A 26,871-nucleotide genomic window follows, 5' to 3' on the forward strand; every position below is an offset into this window, starting at 1 on the left:
TGCAAATGGACTGTCTTGTTTGATCCGTGCAACAGGCTAGAAAACAGGAATTATTTCGCTCCCATGTTACAGATGGAGAAAAAAGGTTCAGGGTGTAGAGACAAGTGACTTGACCTCTGCTTTACCCTGATGGCTGTAAACAGAGCTGAAATTCAGACCCAGGCATCCCCACTCGAGAGCACACACTTGAACACTAGGCCACACTACAACTTAGGACACACAGAGCAATATGTATAGCCTCCTTTACTCACTCAGCACTATACTGTGAACACCCTTAGTCAGTAAATACAGATCTTCAGCACAAGTCGGCATCATTTTAAATGGTCCCATAAAATTCCACTGAATACACTGTCACTGCACTTTCATTCCAACAGGAGCCTTGCATCTGAAAGTCTTCTCAACTGGTTTATAATTTGCTATGTACATTAACCTTTGTATTTCATTTCCTTCTGTTTTCATAGAATGTATTTCGTTTCCTTCTGTTTTCATAGAATGTATGTCTATGTCCTTGGTTACCTAATTACTTGCTCACACAATATAGGCCTCACTTTAGAAGCCATCTGCATCATCATCTCCTGAAATACAAGACTCAACGGTTTGGACTTATGGTTGAGTCAATGAACCATGGATGGTCTATTGGCTTCACTTGAAACTGCTTTCCTTTTTCTGCCCAAACGGTTCAAACAGAACAGGCCCACAGTTTCTCACGGGGGAAATCTTAGAATATTTCCCTTAGCTTAATTTAAGTATGGTGGGCAAAAGAGCCTCAGACAGATGTGACACACCTGCCTCCAGGGAAGCCACTCCTCTAACCTAACCTGGGACACTGTAAATTAATGTTTCTCTGTACCACATAGGTTTTCACCTCTCACAAGACCTTTAGTTGCTTTAAATCTCACTTTTGAATTTTGCCTTTTAACCTTCTTGTCAAGTTTGTCATTTCTAGAGTACAACAAGGATGCCAGCTTGTCCAACAGGTCATCCTCCTGGACATCACTCATGTCCCCTCCCAGGGAGAGCAGACTGACCTGGACTTGGCAAAACCCCTCTTCCCTGCATGAAGACGCCCCTTCCCTCTTTGTTCCTTTCTTCCTTTAGCAGATAGGGGAGAACCTCTGAGACTTGGGGTAGGCAGACCTACGCCCTTAACAACAGGAAGCAGCTACAAAAAGACGAAGACCTTCATCCATCTATCCTTTGTAAGATTACAAAAAGGCTCACTCTCTCTAAGGGGGAAATGGTATACCATTGTAATTGACTAATTATTAATAACAGAAAAGAAGCAAAGGAAAGGCCAGACATTACAGACATGCTCCATACAAAGCACCGGGGAAGGGATCCACCAAAGAGAAGACAGACACACGTCCAAAAAAGTAGGGATGACATAGGGAAGATACCTGCCTCTCAGTCACAGCTGGGAACAGAAGTCACTGGCCAGAATGGGCATGGCCACTGCAAGCTCGAGATTTAGGATACTTAATCCCCTGAACAAAGTTCACTCTCTTGGTTCCTCTTGGCATGCTTGGCTCATGGCTCACACTTGGATTCCTGGCATTTTCCCACGTGGCCCACAGCTATGCAGACCCCCACACACAGTGGACTAAGGGACTGCAACTAGCCTAATGCTGTATCTGACCCGGCTCCAACATGGAAACTCTGGACACTGGCTCTGATCTTAGCTTTACTAAAACCCCAGCTACACTTCTATGACTGGACTAAGGGAAATGGGACTTAGAATACCCAGGGGTGTAATTCCACGGAAATAAAACTCTCTACTATATCGCATCCTCCTATGCAAGTCTCAGAAAATTCCTTTTTTTGGGATATCGCAAGGACTGCACCCCCAGCAACAACCAGGGGAGATGAGACACGTTTTTCTCTGAAAACACATATACCGTGATTTAACCAATCCCCTTGTGGTGCCTGTCTGCAATGTTGCACTAACATGACTAAACTTACACATATGTATGTACGTGTGTGGTTTATGCACTTGTCCAGTTTTTTCCATGCGATATTCTTAAAGGTGGGATTGCTTAGTCAAAGTCATGACCTTTTTTCTTTTGCTTTAGGGCTGCCAATATGTGTTTGCAGTTTCTGGGAAAAGGCAGGATACTTGAATTTTTATTTGCACTATGTATCCTTGTTTTGTAGAAAGGCTCCTTTTCCTCTTTCCCACCGAATAAATTCTCAACCACCAATAAGAAGACAAAAAAGCTTCATCATTCATAATTATTATGACAATCTGAACTGGTATTCTATTGAAAATGCTTCTGAGATTTGGGGAAGAAAAGATTTCTGCTATGATTCTGACTTCACTCTAATTCCTGATAATGCTTCAATTAGACACCGCCCGCCCCGAAAAAAAAAAGAAAAATCTTATAAAAGCAATTACATATCTGAGTTTCACTTTCCTTCTATAAAATGGGGAAAATGTTACCTGCTCTACAGACTTTGTGCATGAAGGTTAGTGAAGAGGCAATGAAGCCTGTTGGCCCTGAAGTCTGATTCCATGGGTTTATGTCCAGTCATACCACTTTTTAGCTGTGTGACCATATGTAAGTATTTGGCCTCTGTGAGCTTCCACACCCCCCTTCCAGAGTTGTCAAACAAGATGATTAGGAAAAGTGCTGCGTACTAAACAGCCACATGGCGAGCCCTCTATTAGCTGCCGGCTAGCACTGTATTGCTATAGCTGTTATGGAAGCGCCCTATTTACCTTCCAGAGCACACTGGTGTAGAGGTCATCATAACACAATACAGAGGAGAGAAGAGCCTCAGCACTTCTCCTCCATGGTGAACTTCACACTGAGGCCGCATGGCAATTACCTCGGGGGCACGGTAGGAAATGCACTGGAAGATCCAGTCCATGGCAGGCGAGTACAAGGGCAGGTAGGATGAAAGCTCCACTCCTTGGACCACCAGATGGTTCTGTACTGTATCCCCATGAATCTGCAGGGGATCAAATAAACAGACAGGAGGAAAAGTAACATTAGAAACAAAGAGCATGTAACTCACAGAATGTGTGCACTTGTAAGCATTCGCATGACCCTGACAGAAATAACCTGGTTTCCCAGGTTTTTTTAAAACTAGAAAAAACAAGCAAAGTTTTCCATGTCACCAAGCTGAGCTGTTCTGGGAATGTGCACTAGGCAAAGAAGTAACCTGATAAATATGAAGCCAGCGGGTGTTAAAAAGAAAGTCTGATCAACTTGAGATGTTTCCTGTCAAGAAATGCATATTAATTCTCTCTGCTTGTTCAGTACAATCAACACTTTTCAATTGTCTATAACAGACACTAGTAATTTCCTAGGGTTTACACATTTAAACAGCTTTAAGGCAATCTCAACTTGGAAAAGCAACTGAGTTTTGTGAATTTTTGATCATGTAACTCGTTATATCAATTAGCTGTTCGGACAGTGTTCTCCTACCTGTTTGAATGTAAGGAGGAAGTCAAAAAAGTTCTTATTTAGGCTTTCTTTGAGATGTGGAGCCACTTCCATTCCTACCTGCAGGCGAACAAAATGAAATTACCTTAACTATGAAAAAACAGGCTGCAAATAATACATACCAGTATGGAGTCATTTTTGTAAATCAAAAATATACACAGATATATGCAGGCATAGAGAAGTCCAGAAAGTTCATTTTTATTATTTTTGCTTACCTATTTTCTTATTCAATAAGCATGTATTACTTTCATTTAAAAAAAATACAGAGGCAGCCCAGCCGGTGTTGCTCAGTGGTTGAATATCGACCTAGGAACCAAGTGGTCACGGTTCAATTCTCAAATCCCAGTCAGGGCACATGCCCAGATTGTGGACTCAACTCCCCAGTAAGGAGTGTGCAGAAGGCAGCCAATTGATGCATTTTCTCTCTCATCAATATTTCTATCTCTCTATACCTCTCCCTTCCTCTCTCTCTAAAAATCGATTTAAAGAAAAAAACAACAACAGCCCAGCCAGAATAGCTCAGCGGTTGAGCACTGACTATGATCCAGGAGATCTGGGTTCAATTCCTGGTCAGGGCACATGCCGGGGTTGCGGGCAATCCCCAGTATGGGGCGTGCAGGAGGCAGCCGATCAATGACTCTCTCAACAATGATGTTTCTATCTCTCTCTCCTTCTCCCTTCCTCTTTCTGAAATCAATAAAGACATATTTAAAAATATATATATTTTTTAAAAAACCACAGTAGCTATTTTTAATAAATAAGGAACAATATTTGCAGTAATCATATTTGCAATTTCCCAAATGTAATGAATGTATTTCTGAACAGATGACCATGAGAACAAATCAATACAGCACTAAGGAGGAATGTACTCTCACGGTGCGTGTACAATTTTCTCTTCCTCTCTGAAAAGTGATAAACACACATGGATTATGGTATGTAAGAGAGTCAACAGGGACTTCACTGTTGCATTGTTAAAAGATATGGATTCATTCTTTGCTGGGCAGTCATGGAAGCAGAGAAATTTTAATATATTTTAAGAAGTTTTATATAAGATAAGCATGAAGTGTAGCAATGCTAATAATCCATTGGTTCCTAAATTCATTGTTTTAAAAAAAGACTAACATTCCCAGCTGAAAGAATTTGCTAATCAGAGAGAAGGTTGCCAGAGGCCTGGCGTTGGATGGAAATGTGAAGGTGAGAGCTATGGAGGGGAGCTCATGTGTTTAAAACAAAACAAAGCATCTCAATGTTCCTTAAACTAAGCTCCTCAGCTATACCTCAGATGCTTGCTGGCTTTAGCGCAAAAACAACTTTGTAAGGAAAGTTGCTTTTCTAGGACCTAGTTTTTCCAACAGGGACAAATTTTTGCCACTCACCTCCTCCCTACCCAGAGGCATGAAGATTAACAATAGTGATGATTTTAAGATGGCTGTGAAGAATTTCTTTGAGAAGGATTATGCAAGATTCACGGGGTGTTAAATTCCAAGAGCAGCTCTATGGCTGTTGGGGAAATGTCAGATCCAGTTCTCCTATGTTTTTATTCTATTGTGTTTCCTTCCACTTAATTGTATCTTAGAAAGGAAATAATTACCTGTTAGGTGATAGCAAAGAAAGGCCCAGTGGACAAGCAGTAGAGATGAGCTGGAAGGGCCTTGACTCAGAAGAGGAGTTACTCAAACTTTCCTTAAATAAACAGTGTTGAGCTCCCCTCCTGCCCTGCCCACTCACTGCTTTTCTGTTTTGTTTACCTCTTCCCATCAAGCCAAATGAGCAGCTTGGAAATCTGTGGGTCTGAAAGATTTCTACCCAGAGGAACAAGGGTAGTTGCTCATGATTTCCATCTGCTGTTCCTGTCTGCCTGGCATTTGTTCTCACTGTTTTTGTCTGTGGGGAATCAAATGTTCCTCTAGGATCAGGAGGTTGTGGCAGAGCTGGACCTGGCCCACCCTGAGTTTCAGGGATGGGCACATGACCAGGCTGAGTCTGTAAGCATATTCCATCCCATGGCCACAGTGACTGGTCCACAAATGGGCAAGTGGCCCAAGATAGTACACTGCAAATCAGCCAGGAGACTGACTAGAACAACTACCAGGGAAAAGGGACTCTCTTTCTACTGGGTTCCTAAGTTGAAATGATGAAAGCCTGGAGCTGCTGGGGGTCACCATATGGAAAGAACAAGTCTCAGAAAAAAGTCAATCCAGAGGAAAGCAGAGTATGACGAAGACGGTGATTCTTGACAATGCTCTAAGGCACAGGAATCTAGCCATGCCTACACTATCCAGAGACTTCAGAGCCAATCTCCCTTTTTGCTTAAAGTAGTATGAATTGGATTTCTGTCACTTGCAAACTGTAAGAATTCTTACTAATGCACACTCATTCTTTTTGTTAAAAATTTTTAGTAATTACCCAATCAGGGGAATTAATGCCCTGCCTGCATAAAATGATTTCAACAGATGCAGTGCATTTCATCACCTGTCTTCCTGGGATGGGGCTGCAATCCCACCTCACTGTCACTGAGTGAGTTTTCAAGTCGCAGCTGTCATTCAAAGGCACTTTATATGCAACAATCATTATCTTTTCTCTTACTCGCATACCTTACTTCAAACCTTAAAAATGAACAGGTCTTCAAGGAATGGGTATTTCTCCCCTTTTTCTGATTTCTCTTCAAAAACCAGGAACATCTTCATAAGACACATGGTAATTCTAAATCTTTGTTGCTCTATTATAATTCAACTGATGTCAAGATAAGTTTAAGGCCTTTGCTCCATTCTGCAGGAGGAAAGGCAGCACTTGTGAATATGCAAAAGGTAGGGATATCCTGGTATCAACCCCAATCCAGCTGTGTTCTGTGCACAGTAGGCGCAGTGAACAAAGCTTCCAAAGGAGTACTTAAGCTTCAATATATTCCAAAGTTGTAGCTGTAGGAAACATACCCAATACTTCTCTATGAAAAGTCCACCTCAAGTTTCAAGCAGATGGCAATGCATACTTTCCTATTAGAAAGGGGCACAGGTGGCCCTGCAATGGAAGGCTTTTTCTGTCATTCTCAGTATCAGATGCTGACCTAAGAAAGTGTCCTTCATAAAGATATCTGTTGCTTACTCTGAGGACAATGCCTGATTTCTTCATGACACTTGAGACTACAGAGCTTCAGTCATCAGGCAGATGTCACATAAAAGAAGTCAATCAGAGGCTACTGTTTCTTACCTCCTGATTTAAAACTATAAGTAATCACTAGCGGGGGGTAGGAGGATCTGTGGTGGGCAGTTAGATAAACATGAGCAGAGCAAGGATGGTGGGCCAGGTACAGAAGGTCACACAGGGCAGAAAGCCCCAGGTGCCTATAAATGGACAACTGTGGGGTGGGACCTCATCCCCAGGGTTACCTTTCCTCCCCTAGCATATAGCTGGTCATGCGGTGTGGACCCTGACCTTTCATATCTCTGGTAATGTGGTTCAGACCCTCCCCTGATCTTTCCTCCCTAGAGATAACATCTAGGCCTCAGTTGTATTTCAGCTCCAGGCCCAGAACAGCAGCAAAACCAGACAAGTAACCCCAAGGCTGACCTCAGGACCAGCTGCACTGGATAATGAGCCCAGCCCTGTAGCCAACCAATCAACCTGTAGAGACCTAGACCCTGAAAGAACACACCTGGAAAGCTGATGAATATTATAATGAGATCTTCCCCTAGGACCTCCCCTAAAATCTCAACCCATAAAACCCTTAGGAGGGAGGATCCAGTGCACTCTCCCTCCTGGGAGCATACCTGGACCTTTTCCCTTCCCCTTCCCTTTCCACCCCACCCCTCGGCACATTACCATTATTAGCTTCCTCATTCCCAAGATCCTAGGGCCCTTCCTTTGCCCCTATAACATATTCCTAAGCCCATTTCTTCTATGAATTGCTTCTTCTACAAGTGTTCTCTTATAGTTTTCAGTCTTGGCTCTGAATTCTTTCCTAGCCACAACTCAAGTACCAAGGTTGCTGAAACCAGGTCCGGTCCGACCCCACAGGTCAAATGTCCAGTGCCATTCCTGCCTCCTACAACAGATCTATGTGGCTTTGCCTTCAAGGAAGACTGGGGTTCATCAGGAACCTACGGAAGGGGCAGTAAGTCCTCTTTAGAGTTGAGTGATGCCGATGGGACAGGCAAGGAGGAATCCCACTGAAAGCTGACAGAGGCAAAGCCCCCATATGAGTGGAAGAAAAATAACTTTAAACTCTCCTGGGTTGCACTTTTCATAACTTAAGAAAACAGTCTCAAGTAGAAGCTTTATGGTGCATTAAAGGACAAAAAGGCTAAGTGATTTACCACCTGGACCACCTTGTCCACCAGAGCAGCTCCGAAGATGGGCCTGCAGCCCTCCTCAACCAGGCTCTACAGATCCTAACGCCTGTCATCACAGGGAGCACCTCTCCCTGCCAAAGAGCCCACACAAACTTGCACACTGAGTCAGCTCTTGAAGATGAGGACAGAAAAACTAATATAACGGTCAAATTCAAGGCAGAGAGAAAGCATGTTTCAAGTCAATGAAAAGCAACCCATATGCTGAGAGGCCTTGGGAGCCTCCTTCCTAGCAAGAACTAAGACACAATTAATTCTAAAAACCAGTTCATTTGTAAGATGACCTTAAAAGCCCCCTAATTAGAGTGGCAGTAAGTGGGTCTAGCTTAAAATTTATTTTTAAGAGAAAATCCTACAGCTCTGCTCTCTGTGGAAGAACCATGCTCTAAAGTTAGCATCTAATAAAGTCCTTCTTTCAGTGACTTAGGCAGTGGTGGAGAAGCCCATGTCCAAGAATCTAAGATGGCAGTGGATTCAGTGGAAGCTACACTCCCCTCTCAGGACCAAATTGAAATTACAACTAAGAAACAGAAAAACCATCCTGAATAACCAACTGAAGACTAGGTGGGGAGAAGCCTTATAACCAAGTACTTACAGAAGAGACCACACGAGGCTGGTAGGTGTGGAGGTGCGAGAGGGCTGGCCAGGCACTCATGGGCAGCAGCTTAAGTTCCGGAGAGATATATCTGCTGTGGGAGGTTAATCCTGAGAAATGTGCAGCATAAACCCCAAGCCGGGCTCCCCAGCTCAGAGAGCACCAGAACCAGGAAAGATGCTTACATAACATCTGGCTGTGAAAAGCAGTGCGGTTTCTTGTCCAGGGAGAGGTGGCTAAAAATGCAGATACCCTCTTAAAGGGCCAACAGGAGGGTCCACATAAGGTGCACAAAGGGCATTCTTAGAGCACCCAGCTTAGGTGATAAGGGAGACTGTGCCACTTGGTCCCACAGGACACCTACTACATAAGGCCACCCCACCAAAACTGGGAGTCACAGCAGATCTACCTAATACATAGAAACAAACACAAAGAGGCAGCCAAAAAGGGGAGACAAAGAAACAGGCCCCAAATGAAAGAGCAAGTGAATTCTCCAGGAGAAGAGCTAAATGAAATGGAGGAAAGCAGTTTACCAGATATAGAGTTCAAAGTAGTGGTCATAAGGATGTTCAAGAAACTCAGAACTACAACAGCATGAATAAGAACATAAAAACATAAAAAAGGATCAGTCAGAAATAAAGAATGCCGTATCTGAAATGAAGAATACACTGGAAGGAATCAACAGTAGGCTTGATGAAGGCAGAGGTTCAAATCAGTGGTTTGGAAGACAAGGTAGAAAAACACACCCAATCAAAGCAGCAAAAAGAAAACACATTTTTAAATAAGGATAGTTTAAGAGACCTTTGGGACAACATGAAGAATAACAACATACATGTTATATGGGTGCCAGAAGAAGAAGAGAGTGAGCAATGGATTAAAAACCTATATGAAGAAATAATGACTGAAATCTTCCCTATCTTGGTGAAGGAAAAAGACACACAAGTCCAGGAAGCACAGAGTCCCAAACAAGATGGACCCAAAGAGGCCCGCACCAGGACACATCATAATTAAAATTGCAAAAGTTAAAGGATATCTTCAGAGCATTTTACCCCAAAGCAGCAGATTATACATTTTTTTTAGTGCCCGTAGTCTGTTTTCTAGGATAGACCACATGTTAGGATACAAAACAGTCTCAATAAATTTAAGAAGACTGAAACATTATTACGCATCTTCTCTGACCATAATGCTATAAAACCGGAAATCAATCACAAGAAGAAAACTGAAAAACACACAAAGACATGGAGGCTAAATAACATGTTACTAAATAATAAATGGGTTAACTATAAGATCAAGGAAGAAATCAAAAGATACCCTGAAACAAATGAAAATAGAACACAACAATCCAAAATCTGTGGGACACAGAGAAAGCAGTTGTAAGAGAGAACTTCATAGTATTACAGGCCTACCTCAAGAAAGAAAAATCTCAAAAAAACAATCAAACATTACACTTAAAGGAACTTTAAAAAGAATAACAAACAATGACCAAAGTGAGAAGAAGGAAGCAAATAACAGAGATCAAAAGAGAAATAAACAAAATAGAGTCTAAAAAAAAAAAATACAAAAAAGATCAATGAAACTAAGAGCTGGTTCTTTGAAAAGATAAACAAGATTGACAAACCTTTAACCTGACTGATAAGAAAAAAAGAGAGGACCCAAATAAAATCAGAAATGAAAGAGGAGAAGTAACAACTGACACCAAAGAAATAAAAAGGAATGTAAGAAAATATTATGAACAACTATATGCCAACATATTAGATAGACAATCTGGACAAAATGGATAAATTCAAAGAAACATACAGTCTTCCAAAACTAAATCAGGAAGAATCAGAGAATCTGAATAGACAAATTACAACTAGTGAAATTGAAACAGTAATAAAAAAAACTCTCAACAAATAAAAGCCCTGGACCAGATGGCTTTCCAGGTGAATTTTACCAAACACTCAAAGAAGAACTAATACCTATCCTTCTCAAACTATTCAAAAAAATTCAAGAGGAAGTAAGACTCCCGAGCTCATTTTATGAGGCCAGCATTACCCTAATTTCAAAACCAAATAAGGACATGACGAAGAAAGAAAATTATAGGCCAATATCCCTGATAAACCTACGTGCTAAAATACTCAACAAAATATTAGCAAACCAAATCCACCAATACATTAAAAAGATCATGTACCATGATCAAGTGAAATTTATTCCAGGGATGCAAGGTTGGTACAATATCCACAAAACAATCGTGATACACCACATAAAAAATTGAAGGAAAAAAACCCACATGATCATATCAAAAGAGGCAGAAAAAGCATTTGATAAAATCCAGCACCCATATATGATAAAAACTCTCAGCAAAGTGGGAACAGAGGGAATATACCTTAATGTAATAAAGGCCATATATGATAAACCCACAGCCAACATCATACTCAATGGGCAGAAACTACAAGCATTCCCCTTAAGATTGGGAACAAGACAGAGATGTCCACTTTCATGACTCTTATTCAACATAGTACTGGAAGTCCTAGCCACAGCAATAAGACAAGAAGAAGAAATAAAAGGCATCCAAATTGGAAAGGAAGAAGTAAAACTGTCATTATTTGCATGGGACATGATGCTGTATATAGAGAACCCCAAAGATTCCACCAAAAAACTACTAGAACTGATAAATGAATTCAGTAAAGTAGCAGGATATAAAATAAATATCCAGAAATAAGTTGCATTTTCATACACCAATAATGAACTATCAGAAAGGGAAACTAAAAATATAATCCCATTCACAATCACTTCAAAAAGAATAAAATACCTAGGAATAAATTTTACCAAGGATGTAAAAGATCTGTTCTCAGAAAATTATAATACATTGAAGAAAGAAACTAAAGAAGATACAAATAAGTGGAAGCATATACTGCCTTCACAGATAGGAAGAGTTAACATCATTAAAATGTCCATACTACCTAAAGCAATCTACAAATTTTTTTTTTTAATTTTTTTATATATCTTTATTGATTTCAGAGAGAGGGCAGCACAGGGAGAGAGAGACAGAAACACCAATGATGAGAGAGTCATTGGGGATGGAGCCCGCAACCCAGGCATGTGCCCCGACCGGGAATCGAACCCTGATCTCCTGGATCCTAGGTCGATGCTCAACCGCTGAGCCATGCCCAGCGGGGCCGTAATCTACAAATTCAGTGCAATTCCTATCAAGATACCACTGGCATATTTCACAGAACTAGAACAAATATTCCAAAATTTTATATGGAACCACAAAAGATCCCGAATAGCGACAGCAATCTTGAGAAAGAAGAACAAAGTTGGAGGAATCACGCTACCTAATATCAAATACTACAAGGCCATAGTAATCAAAACAGCATGGTACTGGCCTAAAAACAGACATATAGATCAATGGAACCAGAATAGAGAGCCCAGAAATAAACCCACACCTTTATAGTCAATTAATATTTGACAAAGGAGGCAAAAACCTACAATGTGCTAAAGATAGTCTATTAAATAAATGGTGTTGGGAAAATTGTACAGATACCTGAACAAAAATGAAACTAGACCACCTTCTTATACCATACACAGAATAAACTCAAAATGGATTAAAGACTTAAATATTAGATTCAAAACCATAAAAACCCTAGAAGAAAACATAAGCAGTAAAATCTCAGACATTTGTCATAGTAGTAGTATTTTCTGATACATTTCCTTGGGCAAAGAAAACAAAAGAAAAAATAAACGGGACTACATCAAACTAAAGTTTTTGCACAGCAAGGGAAACCATAAACAAAATGAAAGACAGCCCACTGAATGGGAGAACATGTTCGCTGATAAATCTGATAAGGGGTTAATAGACAAAATTTATAAAGAACTTATAAAAGTCAACACCAAAAAAAGCAATCCAATTAAAAATGGGCAAAAGACCTGAATAGACACTTCTCCAAAGAGGACACAGGGATGGCTAAGAGGCATATGAAAAGATGCTCAACGTCACTAATCATCAGAGAAATGCAAATTAAAACCACAGTGAGATATTGCCTCACACCTGTCAGAAGGGCTACCATCAATAAATCAACAAACAACAATGGTGGAGAAAAGGGAACCCTTGTGTGCTGTTGGTAGGAATGCAGATTGGGGCAGCCACTGTGAAAAGCAGTATGGAGTTACCTCATAAAATTAAAATGGAACTGCCTTATGACCCAGCAATCCCACTTCTGGGACTATATCCTAAGAATCCTGAAACACCAATCAGAAAGAATATACGCACCTCAATGTTCATTGCAATGCTATTTACAATAAGCCAAGATTTGGAAGCAACCCAATTGTCGATCAGTAGATTAGAGGAGAGTAGTACACAATGGAGTACTACTCTGCCATAAAAAGGAATGGAGAATATTATGCTAAGTGAAATAAGCCAGTCCGAGAAAAACAAATACCATATGATTTCACTCGTGTGGAAATTAATGAACTGAATTAACATGCAAAATAGAGACAGACTCATAGAGAAGAGGCAGACAGCTCTGGTGGGGGTGTCTTCGCAGGGGTTGGGGGACAGGGATTGAGCAAATAAAGAGAAAAAAGAGAAAGAACTCCGGGACATGGGCAACTGTGGTGACTGTGGGTAAGGAGGGTGGGTGGAGGTGGAAGAGGGTATAGGGGGCATAAATGGTGATGGATAAAAAATACAATAAAAAAAAAGCCTATGTGGACATTGAAGGAGAAGAGACTGCCACATTTGTGAGCGCAATTAATGCAACCTACCCGGCACAGATAGGCCCTGGCGTACACGGACACCAGAGGGTCTCCGATCCCTCGAATCATGCACGTCAGGCGGGGCAGACATTCTGAGATACCCCTGTTAGAAACAAAAGAGGCAGCATTACACGCCACATGAGAGCTCCCTGCACTTCCATTTTTAAAACAAAGACAAAGTCAAATTTCCTAAATTTAGGAGGGGAGGGGGTCGAATCAGGTTTTAGGAACAAACCAAGGTCGAAGTTTCAGTTTTCTAAGGCTCTGTAACAACAGTCTTTCTCTCATTCACAATTCACTCATTGAATGGTTTCTCTCATCTTCACCATTTGCAAGTGCTGGAGTCTAACCTTCACTTTTTCCTGCTAAGGTCACATTTATGTTATTAATTTAGCAGTTTTTGTCCCTCAATTATTATCTGTGGATGGATACTCCTTGATCTCGATATCCTCACCATTATCTACAGGGATGGAGAAAAGGAAGTCTACTGTTGTAATACAAATAATACAATAATTACTATCAATAATAATATAAAAATAAACTCTGTTTTGCATACTTACAACTGTAAACCTACCCTTGCCCACTCCTGTCTATTCCTTTGGCATTGACTTACTGTCTGGTGCCCTGCTCCCTCCCAGCCCCTGACACCTGCACCCCATCATCAGTGGGAACTGTGCCTTATTTATTTCTCCTGCAACATGGGACTGACTCCCTCTGCCTGGGGCATTATCTTGCCCCAACTGATGAGGCAAAAATAACTGTTTCTTCCACACCAGTGTTGTTCCCTCCAGACGACCCCAGGCATCCCTAGATCCCAGTCGAACACATTTGGTACACTAGATTCTAAACTCAAACAAACTACTCTATGGAGTACCCTGAGTCAGCGATGGCATTGAGGAGTTTATTAACTACATGCTACCCAAAAGGACTCAGGGTTTCCCACGGCTATACAGAAAGAAGATCTGGTTTCCCCAGGTTCTGTAAACTTCTCTCAGAGTAGGCTGGAGCACAAGAGCAAAGGCTTTGGCTTCTGACAATGCTATCGTCATCACCCACCTTAGACAGCAGCAGCAAACAGAGTGTGAGCCACTGCCTGCCAGGTGTGTGCAGCTCACGAACCCTCAGAGATCTCTTCCTAGGATCTTTTTCACAGAGGAGGAAGCTGAGGGCCAGAGACACTAAACAACTTGCTCCAGGCCACATCGGTAGTAATAGCAGATCCAGGATTTATATCCAGCTGAGCTGATCTCCTATGAGCTACCCAACCAACCTTTCCTAGCTTTAGTTTATTGAACAGTAAAATGAGGATTAAAATGGTACGTCTACTTCATTAAGTTTTCATTTGGATTAAATAAGAAAATGCATGGAAGATCTGCCACTAAGGACCCAAATAATAACAGCTACTATTACAATGCCATTACTGTGTGGGTGGGGGGAGTGGGGAAGAAACTGATTTTTTGGAAATGTTAGGGTTCTGGACATTTAAGAGGAGCCTTACGTTTTGGAGAGGAACTTGTTACACTTCAGGATGGACGCTTCCACGTAACTACAAAAACATTCTGTTAAGAAAGACATTTTCCAGATGGCGCGTTCTCCATGGGGAGACTGTGAACAGAACTAGGTGTGTCTTCAGAAGAGGGAACCACAGTGGCTCTCAACAACCCAAAGAACTAAATTACCTAGTGGCTTGTGGTTTCTCTATTTGTCTCTCAAGGTTTTATACCTATTTAAAATAAAATTTGGAAACTGTTACATGCTGATTCATGGTTGCATGCTGAAATTCAAACTGGGTTTTGAGCATTTCCAATCAAGACTTTACAGGGAAAACTTGAACTTTAGATAACTAAAATTCAATTTCTGTATAAGGTGAATTCTCTGTTCTTCAATATTGGCATCTGTGCAGAGATGCTTGACCCTTTCAAATTCTTGGAACCACAGAAAACACATGAAGACAAACCATTTAAATGGAAAGAATTAATGTGGGGATGTTCCTCACTGGAAACAAAAGCCTGGTACATGGCACCATAGTCAAAGTGAAAAACCAGAAAACGGTTAGAAGAAAGCGAGAGGCCAAGGGATTTTCTGGAATGTGGCTGGCCCCGAATTTTCAGGCTGGCACCATCATGGGACCAACTTCTCAACAGGAGTTTCGGGGCATCCCATCACAGGCCTTCTGTTAACAGTGTAACTCTTTTTGCCTCTTTAAAATCATCAGACAAAAAAAGGATACAATCTTGGAATGAGCTCCCTGATGGAAGCAATCTTGAAAAACCAATTTAAGCATGTTTCTTTGGCTGTGTCATTTACATTCTCTGGAGAGAAGTGATCTGTAATACAAAAATAATACCCATTAGCCGTCCTAATTCTCAGGATCTGTGACAGCTGCTATGAGTCCTAGGATAGGACATGGAACAGAAAAAGGGGTGGGGTGCCTAGTTCTTCTATTCCTTTCCTTCCAAATATTACTTATTAGGAAACAACTGGTGACAATGAGAGCTTTTCAGAGTGTTTGTCAGCTCACTTAATCCCCACAATAGCCCTCCAAAGTATATACCTTTATGATCATCTTTTCCAGGGCACAGAGAAATTTAGCAACTTGCCCAAGGCACAGAGCAAGCAAATTTAAGAGCTGGAATTCAACTCAGGCAGCCTGGCTCCACAGCCTACACTCTTAGCCACTGCTCTAATATAATTCCTGGTGTACCCACCAGTAACTATGATGATATTGTGGAGAATTCCAGATGCTTTAGGAACCTGCAACTGTAACATGCAATGTGATTGAAGCCTGTGCTCTGAACAGCACCTGGACCAGACCTGAAGGTAAATCAAGGCACTCAGGTGAGAAAACAGCCAAAGTTAGGCTGCTAGCTCTCAGACTTGAGTCACCTTGTGGCAAAACTGCCAGTTTCTCCCATTATCCGTTCTCTTCCTCTTTAATGATAAAACTCTCACTTTTTTGCAGGTGTGGCCATGTGACCAAGTTCTGGTCCCAGGACATCAACAGAAGTGCAACTTCTAGGAAATAGCTTTATAAAATAGCTTCACTCCTTCCCTCCTGCTGGGTGGAATGCAGGTGCAATGGCTGGAACTCCAGAACCACCTCGAACCATGAGAGCAACATGAGAGAAGTGAGGATTCCTGGCACCATGGGCTAGCTGCCCCACCAGCCCTGACCTCTGTTGTTATTTTGAGCTTTCTGGCACAGACACCCAAGCCCAATGCTGACGCAAACATCTTAATAAGAAATGGAAGAAAGTACAGAAAAATGAAAAGAAAAGAAAAAACACCTCATCAACAGCAAGGCCATTTTGTTGCCCTCTGGCATGGAAATGACTTCTCCAAAACGATTTCTGTACAGATGGAGCCTGATCGCCCACTGGATGTGCTCTACACTTTCAAGATTCTATCAAAAAGGGGAAGTTAATTACTTTGGAATACTGCAAAATGTTGGCTTCTTGGTTCTCATCTTGTGCAGTTGAGTCAGTTTTTGCCCCTGATTCTGCTTTCTGCTTTCTGCTATAATTCAAGGTGATCAAAATTCCCATGAAATCAGCAAAAACATAAACCTCTAGGTACTTCACTAGCAGAGAGCAGTCACTAACACAACTGCTGATATTCTGAATTATAATCTCAAGTATTAACCTATTTTTGTATATTCTAGCATGCTTCATTCATTCCCAAATTATTTTGCCATTTTCGAAGGGAAGGGAAATTACCATTTTCCCTTTCATGGCTTGAATCTGTGCACTTAATGCTTTTTCAAGTTCCAAGAGATCCAGACAAGAAAATATAAGAATTATTCTGAAATTTCTTTGTCAGTATTGCCTTGTGGAAAATGGAGAGGTGGGGTTATTTTCCTTCATATGACTGAATCATGTGACTTGAAACCCCAAAGCAAAAATAAGTCTCCAAGGTCTTCTAATAAAACCCTGTACTTTCCAGTTGTGGGTTCAGCAAAGGGTATACATACTGACTACAGCTATATAATAATCTGCATTACCAGCTCAAGAAAACATTTAGGAAAAGTTTTATGTCATGCAAGACTTTAAAATATTCCAGCAAATTAAATATTCTATTCCTTTATTACTCAAAGCAAATGTTTTAAGAACCAACTAAAGGCAGTGCTCTAGGCTCTGAAAGGGCAAGAGTACATAAGACAGACCCTGTCCTCATGAAACTTACATTCCAGTGGGGGGACGAAACATAACAAACAGGGAAAAGAATAGGAAGCAAACAAGTAGGATAATATCCAATAGCAGTCCACACAGTGAAAGACATAAAACTAGGCACTGGACTAGAGAGTGACTTGAACTGGGGGGAGGAGGGGGTCATTAGATCGGGTGGTCAGAGAAGGATCTTGCAGAGGTGTCGTTTGAGCTGAGCCCTGAAAGAAACAAGGAGTCAGCCATGCTTAGATGTGGAGAAAATATATTTGCAGGAAGAAGAAACAGCAAGTGCAAAGGCCCTGAGGTGGCAATGACCTCTGACATGGTGAAAGAGCAGGAAATCAAGCCAAGGTGGCAAGGAGGAGAGAAGCAGGCAACATAAGCCAGGTTACACAGGTTGTATCCTTGGTGAGGAGTTTGAGTTTCTCTAAGTGCTACGAAAGCTCCCTGAAGAGTTCTGAACAGCGGGATGACATGACATGATTTATACTTTAGCACTTGGGCTGCTACATGGGGAATGAATTCAGAATTTGGAATTTCATTAAGAGACTTCAATGTGGCAAACAGCAGAGGGTTTTCCTTTGGGTTCCAAGTTATTTTTCCTATGGTGCTTCTTTTTCTAACTTTAACCTTCTTTGGCTATTTTAGGAGGAGGGAGGAAACCAGTAAGTCTAGTTCTCTGTCACTTGCCAAGTCTCTACAGTAGCAGTGAGAGGTCTCTTTATGTGACAGTGCTTATAAGGATGCAATGTGATCTTAGCAGGTGCCTGGAAGGCCAGGTCAGTTAAGGGCCCCACATATCCAGATGTGGCCCACGTCAGTCATGGGGGAAAAATCAAGATGGGAATGAATGCTCAAGGCTGTGGACAAGAACCACAATAAACCTAAATTATTTCTCCCAAGATGAAAACAAAATTTTATCACAGAGCTGATGGTCTCCTCACACAAATGCTGGATTAAGAGATACTGGGGGGGAAATAAATACATCTAGTAGCATATCCTTTCCATGAACCCAAAGGATGCTGGTGTCTTTCTAAAATCAAAAGAGCTATGTCTTAGTTAAACCTGAAGATAAAGGCTCAGAAATAAACTCACGAGTCAGAACTTGATTCAAATGGAAAAAATGAGTACATCTGCCACCAGATTTCTCTCAACACTTCACTTCTTTAGGCAGAATTCTGCACCAGGAGATTTCAAAAGTCTTCTTCATAATTATTGTTAAGAGTCATATCCCAGAGATTACTAACATTTCTGAGAAAGGATTATCCCTTTCCCTTTCAAGTTCTTGGAACCAAAAAATACATGCAGATGAAGATTTTAGCTAAGCGAGAAAAAAAATGAAGAAATTATTTTCAAGAAAACAAAAGCCTGAGTTGCACTGCTCAAGGTTAAAAAAAAAAAAAAAGTCATTTCAGGGAAGGAAGAGTTTTCGTGATAAAAGTGCTAATTAATGATTTAGATAAGGACTGGAAGTGAATATGAAAATCCCCTCTTATCTTGAACTTTTACTGTTTAGGTACGGAGTAGGTTATTAGTAATTTTTTCTTACTTGGCTCTAAAATGTTGTTTGTATAGTTAGAAAAAATTGGGAGGAAAGATAATTATAGCAGATGCAAACTCAAATGCCTCTGGGAGACAGGCAGATAATATAAATATTTTTAAGCAGCTAGGTACACAACAATAGGTAGTAGCAGAACCTGTATCAAAAAGACATTTTTTAAAATACTGCTATAGCCAAGGAAAACACCTACTGGGTTTACTTCTGCCTACAGGCTGAGAGTGTACCGCTGCTGGTATAGCTCATGGAGGACAAGCTGGCAAGTGTAAAATAAAAGCGCCTGGATTTCCCAAATAGCTGACAGAGGCCTTTCCATCAGGTAGGCCCTGCCTACCTTGCCAGACTCACGGCCTCCCAATTTTGGCACCTAGAACATGGGAGGGACTGTTAAAAATATCACAGATGTGAGGTGGTGGCAGGGAGGACCTAGAACACCGCTGTCCAATAGAAATACCATGTGAGCCACATTCAAAAAGGTAAATCAAGAAAGGTAAATTTATACTTGATTAACCCAATTCACCCAAAATACCATTCCAACATATAATCCAAGTTTTAAAAGTTATTAGTGAGATACTTTATGGTCTTTTATTTGTATTAAGTCTCTGAAATGCACTGTATTTTTTAATATTCGTAGCGCATCTCAGTTTGGCCTGGCCAGGTCTCAAATGCTCAAGAGCCCCACAGACCAGTGGCTGCCACAAAGGACAGTGCGGGTCCAGCACCTCAGCAATGTGGCAGCAAGGCTGTGGGCAAGTCCCTGACTATTTTGCACTGGGTCTGCCCATCTACAATAAGACAAGATGGTTCCTAAGAGCTCTTCTAGCCCTAAAGGTCTGTAGGGTTCTGTCTCTTTCTGAGAAATAAGTATACTGAGTAGTTTTAAAAATATAGATAGCCTGGCCAGGCGTGGCTCAGCGGTTGAGCATCGACCTAGGATCCAGGCGATCAGGGTTCGATTCCCGGTCAGGGCACATGCCCGGGTTGTGGGCTCGATCCCCACTAGGGGGCGTGCAGGAGGCAGCCGATCAATGACTCTCTCATAGTTGATGTTTCTATCTCTCTCTCTCTCCCTCTCCTTTCCTCTCTCTGAAATCAATAAAGATATATTTTTTTAAAAAAAATAAAATTAAAATTAAAATATAGATACATAGATGAATGAAAGAAATAAAGAATGAATAAATGAATGAAGAAGTCAAATTATGGGCTACTGTTGCTAATGCCATCGCCTGGTTAAGAGCAGAAGGAGGTAAAGTGGAGGGAAGGCAAACCTCTTCCAGTTTGTGTGGAAAAGAACGTTTACTTACAGCAGAGCTAGAAATTTGAAAACAGGGAAAGGGAAAGGAAGCTGCCACTGTGAGTTCCGTGTTACCAGACACATCATCACCATTTATATGACAAAAGAAATTCATACTCTACTCCCATGATAACCTCCTGAGAATTTAAAATTGACTGGCAATCAATTTAATGCAAACATCACTTGGGCAAAGACTGTAGAGGCAAAGCATCTGTTACTGATTTATCTGACACTGTTCTTTAATATATACAAAGTTGGTTTTTTAAAGCAACTTGCTTCTTAGGAAAGATACATAGGAAAAAATATTAAAATGTAAAGCAGCAGAGGAATTTAAGTTGATGTGAAAGTTCAGATAAATCTAAATGCAACACTTTTTCATTCTTGCACAAAGTACTTGCCCAAACTCCTAGCCAAGCTGTCTGAAACCCTTCTGATGTTATTAGAAGACAGATGATCAATAATCCGTAAAGATGTTTCTTATACTTTTAATACACCAAAAATAAAACATTTTATATCAGATCTCAATAAATCCTGACTTCACATAAACCTAATCCTGACTCCAGGGCAGAATAAAACCCATGGAACAGCGACATTACCTGGTAAGACACTGCGGTCACCCACACACATGGAAAAGATGCGCTCATACACGAGATTTCCTGGGGAGAAAAAGACAGCATCACGCTCTGCAGAAGTAAACACTAAATAAACCTTTGTTAATTGGGGCCACAGACATCTCGCAGACAAACTTTAACTTATGATAATATGCTGCCACCTATGGGACAAATTTTAAGCCACATTTCTTTGTTTTTGTTGTTAATATAAGAAGGGACTTTTACTTTCTGTGAGAGGCAGGTAAGCATCAGTCTGCACTTGGAGTCTTAACTGGAACATAGGAGCAAAGCAGCCTCATATAGCTCCATTCACTCAACAGAGAATGGTCTATATCACATTCTAGACAAGAGGCTGCAAATGGGCAGTCCGTAGGCCGAATCCCACACGATGGCTCACAAAATGTTTTAACATTTTTTAAATTAGTTGCCAACATGTAATAATTAAAATTCGCCCTGGGCAGTGTTGCTCAGTGGTTAGAGCATCGGCCTACTTACTGGAGGGTCCCAGGTTCGATTCCCAGTCAAGGGCACGTACCTGCGTTGCAGGTCTGATCCCTGCCCCGTCAGGGTGTGTGCGGGAGACAACCAATCGATGTGTCTCTATCACACTGATGTTTTCTCTCCTCTCTCTCTCCCCTCCACCCCCCCCCTTCCACTCTCCCTAGAAAATTAATGGGAAAAAATTTCCTAGCTCCTTGGGTAAGGATTAAAGAAACAGAAAACCCAGATTTCATGCTTCTTCACATACAATGTGGCCCCTTTAAGATAAAAATCAGCTAGAACAGATTAGTAGCTGCCCTAAAATAGCATATAGACTACCCAGTTTGCCAGTCTCCGCCACTCCCTACTGTCTCTCATCACCAGCCTGCTTCACTCATTTATGTGATCTGCCTGGTGCCCACAAGCATCAGAATTTGAGATTCAACTAGAAGTTCTACAAGGGTAGTGATTTGTGTCTGTTTTGGACACTAACATATCCCTAGTACCCAGATTGGTGCCTGGCATACAATTGCAAATGCTCAACTCTGCTGTTGTACCTCAAAAGCAGCCATGGACAGTATGCAAACAAATGGATGTGCTTGTGTTGCAATAAAACTTTATTTACAAAAATAAGTGGTAGTCTGGACTTGGTCTACAGGCTAACCCCTAACCTAGCAAAAAAGTTTTGTTCATTCCATGCATGGTTTTTAGAAAATGCTATCAATATTAAGGGATAAAAATAACAGTTCTATTTACTTTCTGGACCCTCCCAAATCATCTTTAATGTAAAAAATATTCCCCTGTGCTTCTTTTTCCCTCTATAACTCCATCATTCAGGGCAATAAAAGTTAATAGGACCATTTCTGGTCAAACAATGTGAGATCAAATTACATCATCAAACAACGGCACAACACTAGGATTAAGGGCAAGAAGCCTGCCAAGCTAAGAGGGGCCACCTAAGTGGCTCTGCCAATGTAGACTACTTACACCACAACCACCTAAAGACACTTGCTGAGAATGCACGTTCCTGGGGCCCAGCTCAAAGCATGTGAAAAAGAACATTTTGTCAGGTGACGACTAGGAATTTGAATTTTGAATAACCTTGCTAGGGAATTTTTATACACATTCAAGTACAAGAACCACTGATTCAGGCAGGAACCATTTTAATTTTAAAAATTGCCTTGGGTATGGCAAAGTCTAAAAACAGCAAAAGCCTTCCTCTTCTCTCTAAACCAGCAGTCCTCAACCTTGGCTGAACATTCAGAGTACCCAGGGCACTTGAAAATATGCTGATGCCTCTGTCCATCCTCAGAGGTTCTGATCTAAATGGTCTGGGGTGCAGCCTGACCACTGGGAATGTTTCTAAGACTCCCCAGGTGTGCAGCCAAGGATGAGAACCACTGCTCCAAACCCTTGTTTCAATTTAGAAACAAGGAAGCCTCAGAGAACACATCCCATTTCTCAAAACCACCTGCCTCTGTCCTCCTGCAGGAAGTGTTTCGTTACCTGCGGCCACTGGGCTCCCCACAGCAGCCTCACCTGGTGCAGTAAGAGGCTGCCTCTGTGACAACCGCAGAACCAGGCACTGGGACTGTGTACAATTTTACCTTGGGACCTCACAGTGAGCCACGCTGGGCAGCTGCCTAACTTCTCACCTCCTGTGGCACATAGACCAGCCTGAAGAGCATGAAATGCCTGTACTTTCTCCACAAAAAGCTTGCCACCTCTATCAACCCCAAATAATTTTTATATTTCACCTTCATATTCTGAGGGGCCTTTAACAGCAAAATCATTTTGGCCAAACAAGTTTGGTGAATTTTTTTTTCCCTTTATTAAGCCAGTGGACAATTACTTTTGAGAAATAATACCCAAGCCCAGATTTATTTCCTTTCTTGATCTACTTTCTAATAAATCAAAGGCACACTAAAATACCTAAACGACGACAGTGATAACCGCTAACATTTTCTGAGCACTTACTTTGTGCCCAGCACTATTCAAAGTTGACACTGATTCTGCCAGAAAGCAATTATAAGATGAAAAACATTATATGCTTCCTACCCATACTCTCATCTAATTCTCTCCAGAAACCCCCAGAGGCAGGATCTATCATGCCCATTTTACAGGTGAAGAAACAAAGGCTCAAGTTCACACAACTGTGGAGGCAAGATAAGGAATGCGGGCAGATTCTTGAGCCCAGCTCTGTGCTCGGGGCCTCTGTGAAATCTGTGAGAGCCTAGCTCGTGCCTTCATGCTGCAGATGCCTGGGCTGTGGCCCATGTCCCTGCCCAGCATGATGCCCCAGCCCTAAATCAGTCCTGTCAACCACCACAGAACACCTGCCCCGAGGCTGGTCAAGTGTCTCCCTGTAGAGCAGATGCACGAGATGGACCTCAGCACTACGAGTTTCCATGCAAACAAGGCAGAGTCCTTTTTAAAGGTGAAAAATAGCTTAGTAGTTTCCAAAACATAACAGTCTTCTTCACCACCTGCAGGCACAGGCTGCCCCACTGTCCTCAGAAATACTATTCACAACAGATCCAGATGATAAAACGCCATCGGAAATAGAGGGGAAGGAGAGAAGTGCTGAAGGCAGGTACTTGCTTGAATGTTGAATTTTGAATAGGAGAAACATTCCCACAGTTCAAAGTCCCCAAAGGCAGCAGAAGGTGTTGACCAAGTTTCTCTCTCGGCCTGTCCCAATCACCTCACTGCTCCCACCACCCTCTGAGGAGTCCCACCTTTATTCACTTCTAGGGTGTCCTTCTGATATTTCTTTAAGCAAATACTAGCAAATATGCACATAAACAGAACATGTTCTATAGCTGTTCTGCATCTTGACCTTTTCACATGACAATACAACCTGGAGATCTTTCCACCTCACAATGCAGAGCATTCTCTCCTGCTTAAAGGCCTCCTGCTTCTCCAATGTACAGACATCCCCTATTGATGGCCACCTGGGTTGTTTCCAATCTGCTGCTGCTACACACAGGATGAACTCCCAGAGGTGAAATTGCTGGGTCAAAGATATACACATTTGCAGTTTTCACAGAGAGCAAAACTGCCTCATGAGCCAAGTATAAGAAAAATAAAACAGGTGCTTTGACTTGGGCTACTTGACTTCTCTGTGCCTCAGGTTCCTCATCTGTGAGATGGGGAAAATTCCAGACCCTACCTCACAGAGCTATTATGAACACAATGTGACTTAGTATTTCTAAAGCACCTGAAAAAGAGGCAGGCCCAAGGACATTATTTGTTGAGGGTTTATCACCATCATTATTGTCAACTCCCAGCCCACCTAGGACAGGAGGCAACTGCTCTGTATCCGGCCTGCTGAGGTCAAGGACTGGAGCACTGCCAGCAGAGGCTGGCAGGACGGCAGCCCAAAGTTTTCACAAGGTTAATGCCTGGATCTGGACAGGCTTGCAGATTAGAACCTGGATCTCACTGGCATCCCCAAGTTTATCTCACCAGGGATGCTGACTCATTCAAAACAAACTGCAGGAGGCCAGTGAAGGGAACCACAAGGCCAATGTATTCATTTACCATGAGAAACAGAACTGTCAGGAGGACCAGACAGAGCCACTCACCTGTCTCCCACACTAATGTCCTCACCCTCCGAAGACAAGCTGTGTATAGGACAAGTGGAGGCCCAAGGAGTGTATGAGTTGATGTCTATTGTGAGAGCCTAATGCAACCATCCATTCTGGATCATTTCCCCCATCTCCACCACCTTCCTGGGTCCATACCACCCTCACTTTTCACCTGAAGTGCTACCATGGCTTCCTAACTGGGTTCCCTACCCACCCTTACTCCATAGTCTAGTCTCAACACAGAAGCCACAGGGAGCTCATCCTGCTCTACTTAACACTCTTGTGGCTCCTCATGTCCTCAGGTTCAAAGCCCAAGACATGTCAATGGTCTCCAAGGCCCATCAGGATCTCCAGCAAGTTAGCTCCTGCCCTGTCACTCACCGCATTCCAGCCACCCTGGCCTCTCAGCTCTCCAAACCTGCCAGCCATGCTGCCACCCCAGGGTCTTTGTACCAGCGGTTCCTTGGCGTAACCTGGGCCTGTACTCCCAGCCCCACAGAAGATGTGGTTCATCTTTCCCCTCCAACTGCTTACCCACATATCAATTTCTTAGCAAGGCCTCCTCTGACCACCCTATTTAAAAGTGTAGCCTCCCCACCCCTTGCCCATTCCCTCAATTCCCCTCACCCTGCTCCCATTAGCAGACTGTCATCTGCCATATAATCAGCTCTGTAAATCCTTTTACTGGCACATAAGCCCATAAGGCAGGGATTCTTTTCTTATTTGCTGATACATCCTCAGTGTCCAGCAGTGCCTGACACCATCTCTCTGGGTCATCTGAATCTGACAGATTCTATCTTTTAGCTGGGGCATAACTTCTTTTTTTTCTTTTTTCTTTTCTCACCTGAGGATATGTTTATCGATCTTTAGAGAGAGGGGGAAAGGAGAGACAGAGAGAGGGAAATATCAATGTGAGAGAGTAACATTGAGAGGTTGCCTCCCATATGTACCCCGACTGAGTATCGAACCTGCAACCTAGGTATGTGCCCTGACTGGGAATTGAACCCATGACCTTATGGTACACAAGACAAGGCTCCAACCAACTGAGCCACACTGGCCAGGACAGGATATCGCTTCTTTTAGACAGTATCCATTCCCCTTTATAACAGCCTCACCCAGGCCTGGATAATCTGCACATTTTATTCCCTAGATACCACAATGGCTCAGGGATTGACGTGTGGTCCAAGCCAGGCGAAGGAGATAGAATTCTGGGACTTTTGTTGGGATGCTTGGAAAAATGTTCTTTCCTTGTCCTGGGACTGTTAGCAGTTAACAGATGCTGAGGATGCCTTGTAGAGTTAGAGAATGAAGCCAACCCAAGGGAAAGCCATGGTCCTGAAGACAATGTTTGAGTTCCTGAATCCAGCTGTACCTGAAGTCAGAAACTATCCCTGGATTTTTCAAACTAAACCAATAAGTACCCCCTTTTGCCAAAACCAGTATGAGTCAGGTTTCCTATCACCTGTTCTGGCTAATACATTCTAGTCCCTGGTCACCTGTGCAGGGGAGTCTGGTTGAGGTTTGTTTTCTGGCACATTAGATCTTTTGATGGGTTATAAACAAGATGCAGGGCTGGGAGCAGCCCACTGGTCCTTCCTTGGTAAGACAGTGAACATCTCTGTTGTGACTGCCTATGTGTTCAGCTCTCGGAAGGCAACTCTGTTTGCTAGCTCTTGTGGGGCACTTCGCTGCTCAACATCACAAAAGCCTAAAGGGCTGCATGGTTTGGGCAAAGTGCTAACAGCACGATGCTCTGGCCACTAACCACTGCCCAGCAGCACAGGGGCCTCCTGTTTCTCCAGAGGCGATTCAGGTCATTCTCTTTAGTCCAGACCTAGCTGCTAGGCTCCCACAGATCATTCTGCATGAAGGGTGGCACATGGGACAAGGAACAGCCACAATGATGCAGCAAAACCTCATAAGAGCTGCAGCCATCACCCAAGTGGGAGAGGGCTGTGGCCTGGACTAAGGTTTTCTCTGAAGACAGAGGAAAATAGACATACTGGGGAGATTTAGGGAGCTGAACTGAAGAATTTAGGATTGGATGT

General features: G+C 42.3%; 1 protein-coding gene across 2 annotated transcripts in view; it reads right to left on the reverse strand.

Annotated features, from left to right (window-relative positions):
• The window catches only part of VPS35L (VPS35 endosomal protein sorting factor like), a 116,991-nt gene that overhangs the window by 62,889 nt on the left and 27,231 nt on the right, over positions 1–26,871 (reverse strand). For both annotated transcript variants that reach the window (XM_081131616.1, XM_081131615.1), the window contains 6 exons: positions 20,739–20,798; positions 15,355–15,451; positions 14,623–14,670; positions 13,134–13,227; positions 3,429–3,506; positions 2,827–2,949 (listed from right to left, as the gene is read on the reverse strand). In XM_081131616.1, coding sequence (XP_080987742.1) covers positions 2,827–2,949; positions 3,429–3,506; positions 13,134–13,227; positions 14,623–14,670; positions 15,355–15,451; positions 20,739–20,798 — 500 coding nt within the window. The remainder of the gene's footprint in view (positions 1–2,826; positions 2,950–3,428; positions 3,507–13,133; positions 13,228–14,622; positions 14,671–15,354; positions 15,452–20,738; positions 20,799–26,871) is intronic.

Source organism: Miniopterus schreibersii, assembly GCF_964146895.1.
Source record: "Miniopterus schreibersii genome assembly, chromosome: 3".
Lineage (NCBI taxonomy): Eukaryota > Metazoa > Chordata > Mammalia > Chiroptera > Miniopteridae > Miniopterus > Miniopterus schreibersii.